The sequence below is a fragment of the Staurois parvus genome, unplaced genomic scaffold (genome assembly GCF_062004578.1).
Source record: "Staurois parvus isolate SC_StPar_1 unplaced genomic scaffold, SC_StPar_1.0 ptg000978l, whole genome shotgun sequence".
Lineage (NCBI taxonomy): Eukaryota > Metazoa > Chordata > Amphibia > Anura > Ranidae > Staurois > Staurois parvus.
In genome coordinates, this window is record NW_028318774.1 from 499,863 (window position 1) to 513,201 (window position 13,339).

At 41.7% G+C, this 13,339-nt stretch overlaps 1 protein-coding gene across 1 annotated transcript in view; it reads left to right on the top strand.

The window, feature by feature from the left end:
* Positions 1–13,339, top strand: part of TOGARAM1 (TOG array regulator of axonemal microtubules 1) — a 91,902-nt gene that overhangs the window by 20,533 nt on the left and 58,030 nt on the right. The window contains exons 4-5 of the mRNA XM_089657228.1: positions 3,355–3,602; positions 9,778–10,004. Coding sequence (XP_089513354.1) covers positions 3,355–3,602; positions 9,778–10,004 — 475 coding nt within the window. The remainder of the gene's footprint in view (positions 1–3,354; positions 3,603–9,777; positions 10,005–13,339) is intronic.

Genomic DNA, 13,339 nt, shown 5'->3' on the forward strand with positions numbered 1-13,339 from the left:
CCTGGGAGCGCGCAGCACTGCGATCCGGTGCCCGCTATGTCCGGAGGACACAGCGAAACACCGATCGTCGGACGGGACCTCTGTACAAGGTCCCGATCATGTGATTACTGATTGGCCAATCAGTGATCACATGCAAAGTAGTAAGCAAGATGTCACTTGTGACATCATTGCTTACTACGTGTGAAATCTGTGAATGATCACAGAGGTCACATGGTGCAAGGCTATTCACAACAGCCTTGTACCATGTGACAAGCTGTGACCAATCACAGCTCACTCAGTAGTTCTCAATGGCTGCAAGAATGCAGACAGAGAGAAAGAGAAATGATTACCTTTACATCCTATATGGGTGTAAAAGCAATCAGTGTAAAAAAAATAAAAAAAAAATCTTCATCACCCCCCAAAAGTAGTACAGTGTCACCATGGTGACTCTGTACTGCTAGGGTGACAGTATGTAAAAAAAAAAAATAAAATAAATATAAAAATGTAAAAAATGTTTAAAAATTTATAATTTTTGTTTATAAACTAATTTGGCTTATTATTTTTTTTTACTAAAAAGATAAAGGAATAAATTTTGGCCAAGATTTATGATGAAATATTATTTATTTTCAAAATTTTTGGACATTTTCATTTACATAGCAAAAAAAAATAAAAATCCCAGCGGTGAATAAATACCACCAAAATAAAGTTTTATCGGTCTCAAAAAAATGGTAAAAAATTCATATGGGTAGAGTGTTGCATGACCGCGCAATTGTCATTCAAAGTGTGACAGCGCTGAAAGCTGAAAATTGCCCTGGTCAGGAAGGGGGTAAAAGTGTCCGGACTGGAAGTGGTTAAATATGAACAGAGGAGGAAAAACCCCAACATTTTGGAAAAGGGTTCCTGAAAAAGGGGTTTCCTACACCCTGAAACTTTGATAACTTTGGCTCAGCTATCCTTCTCATTATTCTATTCTAGGTCCTGAATTCCTGTATGTATTTTTGAATATCAGTTGCTATATGATTTGGTGGTGCTTACTATACCTATATACATCCATGTATTTTTGATGGTTGGTAAACTGTGGAGTGAATACCTTTGCTGTATCATGCTTGTTGCTGTATAACATACTTGGATATTTGTACCTATAATTGTATGTATGTATGTATATTTCTAATGCAACTTTATTGCTAAAGCATTTTTTATGTGATGTGCTTACTCTATATGTTTAAAATGATTGTACTAACAGAGTGATATACTGTGGAGAGGTATAAGTACCCTAAAAAAACTATTGTTGGTTGCTGAATGGCGTAGATAATAGTGGTGTGCAGACCTTTTTTGCTAATATAACACTAATACCTAGTTAAAACAACAAAAACATTTAACTTGAGGCAGGCCGTAGATTATTTAGATTTCTTTCCATGGGTGGAAGGAAAGAAAATTGCTCAATTCCTCCATCAACACAGTATTGATGGGGGAATCCCTCTCACACTGCTGTTCTGCTCACAGAGAGGCTTCCCTGCTGCCCGACTACCATGATCAGTGTTGCCGGCTATATCTGGCAGCACCAATCGTTCAGTAGAAACGTGACAGGCTGGTTGTACAAAAGTTGATCGATAGATCGACGTGTGTACCTCTTGAGCGCCCATGCATGGTTCAGAATGCGGCCGGTTCCTGCTGAACTAGCCTAATTTTGATCCATGTATGGACAACTTAAGCCTGAACTCTTTTACCATTAATCTGACCTTAATATTTCACCTAATCCCTAGGCCCCTTTCACACGCTTATGCAGAGCAAACATGGATACAGCCTGCTGTCCTCTGGGCTGTCAGATGGAAATGGACTGCCTGTCCATTTCCATCCAACTGTCATCTGATCAGCCAGACAGAAGGGGAATGGATCCCCATCCATTTGTCTTTAGCAGACTGGATTGGTTCGGATACAGGCGGATGGAGCATCTGATCGGGTCCGTTTAAAAAAAACGAACAGGTGGACCTAATTGGTCCACTTGTGTGAAAGGGGCCTAATCCTAAACCTTGGCTTGACCATGCTTCTGTCACATTCAGTTGCTGAGTGGAGTGCAAGCAAGATAAGTATATGCTGCTGGGAAGGGAGACATTAAACTGAATATGTTGCTTTGCCCTTCAAAACCTTAACCCTTAAGTGGTTCTAAAGGCTTTTTTGCATGAAGGTAAAAAAAAACCTTTAGCCCTGGTTCACATATGTGTGTTTTTGAGATGCAATTTGTGAGTCTGAATTTTCAGGGGTAATGAATGTAATGTATTCCTATTGAGACTTCAAACGCTCATTGCATTTTAGTGAGAGTCCTGTGAGAGATTGAGACTGTGTTTTGAAGTTGTTTTCCATAGAGCTCAATGGGATGTATGCGAATTCCGTGCATTCTTTTGTGGTTTCCTATGGCAGACTCTTCAGTGCAAGGTACCTCATCCCAGAGAGAAAGGAAGAGAACCCCCCCCCCCATACTTACCTGAGGCTGATCCAGCAATGTGCATGAGAGCGGTGGCTCTTCCAGGATTCTCTCTCCTCATTGGCTGAGACACAGCAGCGGGAACCATTGAGGAGGGAGTGAGGGGCTGGACTGAGCCACGCTCTGTGTCTCCCATAGACCCACAGAGGTGGCTTGGGAGTGAGCACACTTGGGGTCACTCGGCAAGGGGGAGGGACCCGAGAAGATCGGGCTGCTCTGTGCAAATCCACTGTACAGAGCAAGTAAGTATATGGTTTTTGTGGTTGTTTTTCTTCTTTTTTTTTTTTTTTTTTTTAAAGAAAAAAGATAAACAAGCCTTTACAATCAGTTTCAAATGATCCCTTAACCTCCTGACCAAAAATCAACCTGAGAATAAACACTTAAAGGGTAAATGTGCTTGCAATAAAAGTTCACAAACTAATCCTCTAACCTATTTTATAAAAAAAAAAAAAAATAAACCACATACCAGCTGCTTACATACCTCAAGGTGATGGCTGTGGCATGCCCAGAGCAGCAGGTTATGTTTTTTCATCCTACCGACCCAAATCCTCTTCAGTACTGTGAGCTTTCATAATGCTTTTCTTAGAGGGCTTCTTCTTAAGAATTTCTGGTCAGTCAACCCAACTGAATTGCCCTCTGTGTGGCCAATTGCTTATCTTAACAGGTGTTAAGGGAATTCTGAGCCACTAAGAGATCCCTGTAGTGGCTAATTTACAAATCTCTATATGTAATACAGTAACAAAGTATGTACAGGCAAGTATATAAAAATTACTTATCGAAAATTACTTAAAGGTAAAAATGGCAGCCTAAATGTGCTTGTACTGAAAATGCATAGTATTTTTTTTTAAAATGGCACATTTTAATTCAGTTGTCTGGTGTTTGAAAATCTCCAGGTAATGATGATGCTCCAGTTCCACTCAAAGCTTCACTTGTGAGACTTCCTTCAGGACAGAAAGATCTTAACAGATCCAAACCGGTCCCTCCGATCGCCAAGAGCACCAAGTCGTTGCCAGAAATTAATTCTATTCCAGGTAGCTATGTTTGGGATAACCCCAAACCCACGGAGAAGAGCAGTGAAGAAGAGAACATTGCCATTGACCTCTTAGAATTGACTACTAGAGACGAGGACGATCGGGAAGAGGTTCGTGTTTAATAATACTTGATTTAATACTGCTGCTGAGTTTTTCCATTTCAAAAACATTCATGGGTCATCAGACCTAACATTTGGGCTTTTGACTTTCACCCTAGACATTTCATTAGCCAGTTCACATATCACTTTTATGTGAGTTAAAGCATATTTCTACTTTAGGAGTCAAATTTAAGAAAACCCCGTCTTATGCTCGATATATGTTCCTGTTCACATAACCAACCAAAAAAATAATTAGAATATTTGTTGCCTTTCTAGGTGTTTGGAGCAGGTATTGGGCAGACTGCAAGCTACTCTGAACAATTTGAAATAGGAGGAAATTAATTTGGTCCCAACTGACAAAAAAGGGACACTCTGAGTTTCTTTACCATAAAATGCTGAAGGCTAGCCTTTAGATCAGTGGTTCTCAACCTGTGGGTCGCGACCCCTTTGGGGGTTGAACGTCCCTTTCACAGGGGTCCCCTAACACCATCAGAAAACTCATATTTCCGATGTGTAAAGAGCAGCTACTGTGTAGAAAGCAGCTGCTGTGTTGAAAGCAGCTACTCTGTTAAAAGCAGCTACTGTGTTGAAAGCAGCAGTATTGGAGGTAAAACGACACTCATGAATTATAATTACTGGCTAAATAATTTTATGGTTGGGGGTCACCACAACATGAGGAACTGTATTAAAGGGTCACGGCATTAGGAAGGTTGAGAACCACTGCTTTAGATCTTTTAACTCTTTGTTAGGACAGACCGTGATCAAATCCAGTTTACAACTGATAATGAAATCTGCCAGCAAAGAACAGATGGGGATAAATATGGTAAACATGAATGCCCTAGCCTTCCCTGCATAGCAGAGTTTTGGCATTTTCAGAAAAGAACAAGTAAAATACAATCAGCAATTTTTTTGCTATGTAAATGGGAGCATGTAACAAATATAAAAGTAAAGGTGTTCTGATTTGGGTGCAAAAGTGGAAATACACTTTAAAGGCACTTTTTTGTTTTCCTTTTTTCCTAGTGCTGGCTAGTTGCTTTAGACATATTAACTTTTCAGCTGTGTGCCTATATTTTGGGCTGGTTAACATCACAATTTATGCATTCTAAATGGGGGCAGCAGTTTACTGGGAAGTTTATATCTGGAAAGTAAATTCCCCCCCACCCCCCTTTTTTTTTTTTTTTCTTTCTTTTTTTTCTTTCTTTTTCTTTCTTTTTTTTTTTTCCTTTTTTTTTCCTTTTTTCTATGCCTCCTAGACCTAAAGGAGCAGTTAGCCCTTACACTGGTGGTGCAACCCCACTGCATCATTTCCTAGCTGCCTGGAGACAGGGCTTTAAGATCTGTGGCAACCGTATTTTAGAGAGAACCTTTCAAGGGCCCCTTCACAGTTTTATTGCAGGCTACTTTTTTTTTTTGTAAATCAAGCACTGCAAAATGCACAATAATATGTGTCTGTAGATGCACTGGGGAACTTGTTGCAGTACGCTGCAGTAAAGCACATAGTAACGTACACGTCACTACAGGGCTTTATGTGTGATTAGGCCATGGGGGGGGGTTATAATTTTTTTAAATGATTCTATGGCTGACATGTTCGCGTTAATGTGGCTGTACGCCACACAAGGGCAGTCTATCATGTCTATAAAATGTTTGCAAGTTCGCATTTATATGAGCCATGGTATTGTCCTATATCATTATCTACAGATCCAAAGCAAGTAAGGACTTGCCATGAAGTTTGCTAATATTCTTGCAGTGAATATTGTTCATTTGCAGGTGCTTCTTAAAGGATCAGTACATTTTTTTTCGTGAACTTCTGGTCAAAGTGCTGGAGGGAGGAATTTGAAAACAATATTTTGTACTTATCTAGACCACAACACCACTGCTTGAAGAGCTTTTCTGTGTGGCCTGAACAGCCTATACTGATGCATACCACAGAGGGGATGGAGGTAGAGAAGGATCAGTACACCAGAACTTCACTGATCCCTTAAACCTCTAATGAACACACAGCTAATCATTACAGTGTTTGTAAAGATTCAGATTTTTTTTTTTTAAATAAACATGTCACACCTACCTGATCTGTGTAATGGTTTTGCACAGAGTAGCCCTGATCCTCCCCTTCTTGTGTCCCCTGCCGGTGCTCCTGACTCCTCCCCATTGCTGAGTACCCCCAGAGCAAGCTGCATGCTCTGGGGCACTCATGCTTGCTCAGCCCTGCATCCTGCTCTCTCTCCACTGGCTGTGATTGACAGCAGTGGGAGCTAATGGCTCCCGCTGCTGTGTTTCAGCCAGTGAGGAGAGAGAGACCCGGGAGACCTTTCTGCTCTTGTGCACAGCGCTGGATCGGGATCAGGCATAGGTGAATATAAGGGGGGCTGGGGATAGGGGGAGCTGCAGACTGAAGGTTTTTTAACTTCATGCATTGAATGCATGAAGGTAACATTCCTTCAGCCCTTAGAACCATTTTATTGTGACCAATCTGTTATTTAGGGAAGCAATAAGATACTAAAATAGAGTTGGCAATTTTGTTTATTATGGGTGGTTTTCGAATAAATAATTTCTAGTTTTACAGAGGTTGATAGATGCTTCTGTGTTCCATTGCCCTTTTTATTAATGTTTGCAGCATGTAATGGGAAGAAATTGTTGTTCTGCTTAATTTGGAGGCCAATGGAGTACAGCTGAGTTGTGTCTTGGAAATTCGCTTTTAACAAATTTCTCCTTACCGTGAGTACTCGCAGTTGGATGTGCAGCAATCCCCCATAAAGTCGTGCGAATCTCGCTTACCGCGACTGCAGCTAAACTCCACGATTCCTGCGCCTCCAACTGGTTTAGCTATCTCAGAATTGTGGGGAAATGGAGCTCCAGGTACCCAGGAATGATCACACGACACTCTCAGGTTGCTGTTGGAATTCACATAGAGGCTGGCTTCAGACTCCGCCCCCGGTTTTATTACACACACACACGCCCCCCACATGAGTCAGGTCAATCCCCTCCCACAGAACAATGCATGGGGAGTGCCTATACACAGGATGTACATTCCGATTGGAGCATAGCCTTTCCTCTTATCTATCACCAGTCTTCCCCTCCCTCCATGAGCTCTCTGAGGGAAGCAACCTTCCCCCTTTACACCAGTCCTCCTCTCCCCCCCCATGAACTCTCTGAGGAGAGCAAACTTCCCATTCTATTAGCTCCTAGTGGTATGTAAATTCTCTGTACAAGCATCCCCTAGATTAAACAGTGCCAGTCTGTATCTGAATGGGCCCGATACGATCTTTTTTAAAACACATCCATCCAGATACAGTTTCAGGTCCGTAATGGCTTGTAAGATATACATGAGCCTACACGCGGAGTTCGCACTGCTTGGCACCTGGCTATACGAAGTCCATGTGGTACTATGCTGCTGCTATGTGGATACAGGCCTGCGGCCTACCGCCGGCAGCATTCGCATCGAATGCCGTGGTGGTATACACGCCGGTCTATAAGCGCAGATCTGCCATCTCATCCATTACCGAGCTGAGTACTGTAATACATACATTGTACATGCGCATGGCCCAATTGCAGCCTTCAGAGCTTTAATTAAGCCATACGAGAGACATATGAATAACACTAATATATGACACATTTAAAGTTCAACCTGTAAATACAAAATTTCCATGACAGCTGATTGGGTATATGGGGTGTATTCTATCAATCCATATCCATTTTGGTAAAATTCCCTTTCTTCTTCAGATAAGTCATAGCAGCTTTTAACTACTGTCAATATTACACGCAGCAGATGTCAAATTATAACAGATGCATATTATTTTCAGGTTCGTTCACACCAGAATTCGGTGCGGGAAACCCGCATTCCATGCACAACGCACTGGGTGTGATCTGTTGCAGGTGTCATCATATTCCTAATGATAAATGCAGATCACAAATACAGTGCGTTTGCCTGCACCAGATCACATGGTACCGCAGTAGCAGCAGATTTCTAATTAATGGGCTGAAAATCACACTGCACTGAATCGCACAGTAACACAGACTGCCTTCCTGTGCCATTCAGGTGTGAATAGGCCCAAAAGTGGAACTTTGTCTAAGGAAAAATAAATTTCAGGCTTTTTGCCTTTCTGTTTGCAAACCCCTGCAGGCTGTACACTGAGCTGTGCATGTGCAGCTTGGTGTACAATCTCAGCATGCCTCAGTGACACTTCCATGAGCATACACTAAAGTTATGTCATGCTGAGCCCTATCAAGATAGTTGAAGATGCCACTCTTAGAAGAAGACAGGGAGAAGATGCTGATGAGGGAGCTTGTAAACATATTGCTGGAAGAGAGGTGAGACTGTACAGGGGCAGACTGACAACTCACGGGGCCCCCGGGCAATAGGGGATCATGGGGCCCCTGTGTCCTTGCCCAAACTCAAAAAAGCCTATGAAAAAGGTACCAAGGGCATCTCATGGGGCCCCCTACCGACCCCGGGCCCTCGGACAGTGCCCGAGTTTCCAAATGGTCAGTCCGCCCCTGGTTTGGTATTGCTTTAAAGCGATTCTAAAGGCAAAAATAGTTTTATTTATTTTAAATAACAAACATGTCATACTTACCTGCTCTGTGCAGTGCTGTTGCACAGAGCAGCCTCGATTGTCCCCGTCGGTGCTCCAGGCCCCTCCCTCCTGTTAAGTGCCCCCACAGCAAGCAGCTTGCTATAGGGGCACCTGAGCAAGCTCACTTCCGAGCTGCTGCTCTGTGTGATCATTCATACACAGCCGCAGCTTGGCCCCGTCCCCTGCTCACTTTTCAGTGGCTTACTGGCTGTGATTGACAGTAGCGGAAGGCAATGGCTCCTACTGCTGTCTCAGCCAATGAGGAGGGAGAGACCCAAGGCTCACGATCACATCACTGGATCAAAATAGGGTTCGGGTAAGTATTTTGGGGGCTGGGGGCGAGGCTGCACACAAGGTTTTTTACCTTCATGCAAAAAATGCATAAAGGTAAAAAATCTTGAGCCTTTACAACCACTTTACCACTGTTCACTTTCATTATTTCAATTGATGTCAATGGAAACAATAGTTAATGGATAAAGTGCAGTTGTATACATCCCGTGGTTAGATCTTTAGCATTCTGCCGCACCTGTACTTTATCTTCACATAGGGTTCTATAGGACTATGGCAGGAGGCAGCAAAGCTTAAGAGACATAGAAGAGGCATAGAGTCTCAGAATATGGAAAGCAACTATGTAGCTGTGGCAGAACACAAGCACAATTTACCTGCATGGCCATTATGAGGAATTCCCACTCTATGGGGGATTCCCAATCTCTCCTTTTTTTAGAATTTTTTTTTATATTATAAAGATGCTGCAACACACAAAGGTGGATGGAACACTCAAAACCCCCAGGTAGACAGGAAGAGAGTTGGGAACTCTGGCATGAAGATCTTGCTGTTGGAGCATCCAAAACATATAAGAAGCCAGGCCAAAGGATGACAGTCCAAATTCATTTATTAGTTCATGAAAAAATAGCCAATGTGATTTTGGGGTCAGAAAAAAACTCCCACTTCATCAGAGCTTCAGTTAAGAACCTTTAATGGACTCAAAATAGATCTTTCCTGGGTGAATGTGTGTAGGGAAGTCAATTGCTGGATCAAGAGAGTTACTAGCCAGTAGTATTTGTGTGAGCAATCAACATGAGCGTATCTTTTTTGCTCGTGTAGATACCAATAACTCTTGATCCAGCTATTTGTTTCCCTACATACATTCACACAGGAAAGCTCAATTTTGAGTCCATTGAAGGTTCTTCTCTTAACTGAAGCCCTGATGAAGGGGGCATTTTCTCTGACCACCAAAACACATTGGTTGTTTTTTGTATGAACTAAGTGAATTTAGACTCCTATCCTTGGTTTGAGCAGCCTAACCTGAGCCAGGGAGCTTTCCAAATGTTTTTGTCCTCTTAGTACTTTGTATCAACTTACATCCAAGTCTCAGTGCTTCTTGGGTACTTTTTCTTCACTGGTGTGTATATAAGAAGCCAGGGGCTGACTCAGGTTAGTAGGATTCACCTGTAACCTAAATATCCTTTTTAGGTGGATGATCCCTTTTAAATATTCAGGTTCTTGTATAAGAACATTTAAACAACAACACAGTACAGATGGGCCAGTGTGGTATCATCCAAAGTAATTTTGTCCCCTGGTTTCCAGATACTAACTTTGTTTTCCTAATGTAGATGATCAATTCTCTCCGACAACTGCGAAACAGTGCTGCCAAGAAAAGAGCGAAGATGAGCGGCAGTCTTTCTGATCTCGACAGTCCAGACTCCATGAAAATAGATCTGAATATGGATTCTCCATCTTCAACATCATCACCAATTAATGGATCTTATAGTGAAAGTGGGGTCTACAGCCGGGAGTCCCTCACCTCTCCACTCTCTCCCACGCCACAGTTGAAGAGATTGTAAGTGATACCTAATCTTTCTTAAAGCTCTCTTGCCTTCCTTTGGTTTTTCCTTTTCGCAAGTCATGATTTACTAGTTAATTTTATCAGTGACAGCCAATAACAGCTGAGAATGACAGTTACATGGCAGAGAAATCTAATAGTTGATGGTGAATTGGGCCTTATGTCTGATCTGGAATCCTATAATCCTTGAACTTTAGTATCCTTGGTTACTTGCTACTTACTGGTCTAAGGTTTTACTATTCTTTTGAAAGGATCTGATCTACATTGTCCACTGTTCTTACTTGTTCTTTGTGCTAATTATAAGTATTCTAGTTCAGTTATTTGTAGAAACAACAGTACAGTATGTAATTGTTATTTTATGTTGGTTGTTTCTTACCAAAGCCTACTTTGCCAAATTCAGGTTTTAAAGTATATCTCATGCTAATTTTTCATTTTGAATAGTGTGGGCAACCATTCTAAAGCAATGTTCTCTGGAACCATAGGGGTCCTCCAGAGGTTGCTAGGTGTTCCTTGAGCTGCGGCTAATTGACCTCCCATCTGATGGTACCTGCACAGTTCCAGGTCAATCCCCACTTGGCAGAGCCAGTAGCATGACACCACTGATCATTCTAGCTGACTGTAATGGTGCCATTTTAACTATCACTGTAACAGAAGGGTATTTTATCCACTGACCTCCAATGTAAGGGGTAGCAATAAAAACCTGATTGGGGTTCCAACCCCTCACCAATCTTGCAGAATTAAAAAAACAAACTGTTTTTTGCTTTCATCTACTACATGTCATTTTCCTCATCTGTTCATTATATGACAGGTACCTTTTTTTTTTTTTTTTTTTTTTTTTTTTTTTTTTTATTGCATTAGTTTTTTTTTCTGTAATTGCTAAAAAAAATACAGGTTCTTTTTTAGTTGAACACAAGGCAAATAGCTAAATACACCAATGAAATGCATATATTGGAGATAGTCTACCTGCCAGAGGATTTATTTTTCTGTCCATACAGCTCTGTCACACAGAGCAGCCATGTCTGGCAGGACAGGAGACCTGTGTTTTTTTTTTTTTGTTTTTGGTTTTTTTTTCTCTACTGCAGTTTACTAAATCTTATAAGTCTTGTCCACCCAGCAGCCTGTGACTAGGCAGTGAAAGGAGAAGTAGACTCCTAAACTAACTGCTCTGTAGCTCTGTTTTTTTTTTTTTGTTTTTTTTTTCTTTTCCTATCAGCAGATCCCTTATTATCAGATGAGCACTGCAGCACAAACCATTGGCTTCTTGTGCTGCTGCATCTTTTTGCAGACTGAGCTCTATGGTACAGAGGATTGCAAGAGTTTGATACAAAGTTAAAATGAGATAAACTGCTTTCATTTAAAAATACATTTAATGTATTAATGATTACAGAGCTGCATTAATTTTGTGTCTTTTATACCTACTTGGTTCGTTGCCCTTTTCCTTACCAGACTCTTAAGAAGGTCATATGCAGGAAGGTAACTGGAGGTTATTTTTGCAAATTGGCCCATAGTCTTTGGAGGTTAATTAATACCCACTGGAATCTTGTATGGTTCAGTGAAAGATGCAGTTATGTATGGAACACATCAGTGTGTTATATCAGTGTTTACCGCCTGACATAGAGGTTCAGAATCCGCATTAAAAATGTATATCTGACTGTAGTAATTATTGTGGATGGGCAAATCTGTTGTGTAGTAGAGGGCCATATTTGTCTGTTTTGCATTCAAGGGTGAATAAAAGTAAAAATGTCAAATTAATGCAGGCACAATAAAGTGCTAGTAGTTGTCATTATGACCCCAAAATGTGTCCTTAGGAGTCCTTTAAATGTTTTATTTAGAAATCAGACACTTCGCTCCCCTTCACTTCCCACATGCCCATGCCCCACTCTCTGAACTGGGTAAGCAGTCGCTGAGAATTGCATTGTGGGATGCAAGATGAAGGTGTACCCAGGACTGCTGTTAGAAACTATGGTGGAACCATACAGCCAACCTGACAATGTACCCAAATAAACAGTTTACTATGCTTCAGTTATGAATGAACACAGTGAGTGATCGGTACCAGTGGGGGCACACAAGGGGGCCTGGGCTTCAAGTAGGAACATATGGTGCACAAGGAGGATGATCAGTGTGGCTGGGGTGGGCAGTTACTGGAACCAATCCCTTGTATAGCTCTCTCTAAGGCAGGTGAAAGCTTTCAGGAAGGAGAAGAGAATCATCTGCTGCTGCTGCACAGAGAGCCATACAGGGGATCAGTTCCAGTAATTGCCCTCCAGCTGTGATGATCACCCTCCCTGCCCCATCTAATTCACCCTGTTAGTTGGGTCCCCCTGCTGGCCTGGGTTCCCTTATTCACAGCCCTGAGTGTACCTGTCCTCCAATTTGCCTGCCCCATTCAGGTTCTCCTGGGGTGTGCACTTGAGGGATGTTTGGAAGTTCCTTTCTCAACTTTTTTTTACCATGAAGGAAACCTTGAAATCATTTAATGGGGTCTTAGGGGAACCCCTTGAAATTTTTTCCCCTGAAATCATCAACCCTGAAAATTTTTCTGCAGCTTGAGGACAGCTGCAAGATTGGCAAGTTGTAGACCTAAGAATAATCAAAACAATATAGAATGTGGTGTATTTGACATCTAGAACCAGTCATTTTAATCTTGCAATGAATTTTGAAATAAGCAATAATAACCAGAAAATACAGACAAAGAAAATTGTAGTGTCTTTTACATTGCTGGTCAATGTAGAGGTTGCTCCATATATTGCTGGTCAGTGGAAAAAGCACCTCTTACATTGGTGTTCAGCATATTGCTCATTTACAGTTATGGTCAGTGGGGAATGCCTTCCGCCCATTCTAAGTTTGATGTTCTGTGGAAAGAATGCCCTCTTACACTAATGATCAGTAGGAAGAATGCTCCTTATGTTGCTGGTCAGTGGAAAAATGTCCCCCTTATGTTGGTGGTCAGTGGAAAGGCATGCCATTATTGTGGTGTTTAGTGGGAAAAAGCACCCTTTACATTGGTGATCAGTGGAAAGAGAATGCCCTGTTACACTGACATGCTCCTTAGTTGGTCATTGTAGTGTCTCCCTAAACTGATGGTCTTTGGTCCAATGCCCCTGGGTCTGTTGAGTGATGATGGAGCCAGGACTATACAGGCACCACCAGGCAGAAAGTCTGTCCACCGTTGCTGATTTCTCTAGCAACCTCTGGAGAAACCTTAAGGTTGCACAGAACCATGCTTGAAGAACATTGACATATAGTAAGCATTGGCGTATTGTAGTGCTTGGTTTTATAGAACCCCTTTTTGTTTTACTTTTTTGATATAGGATTTCTCCAATATCTAGCTG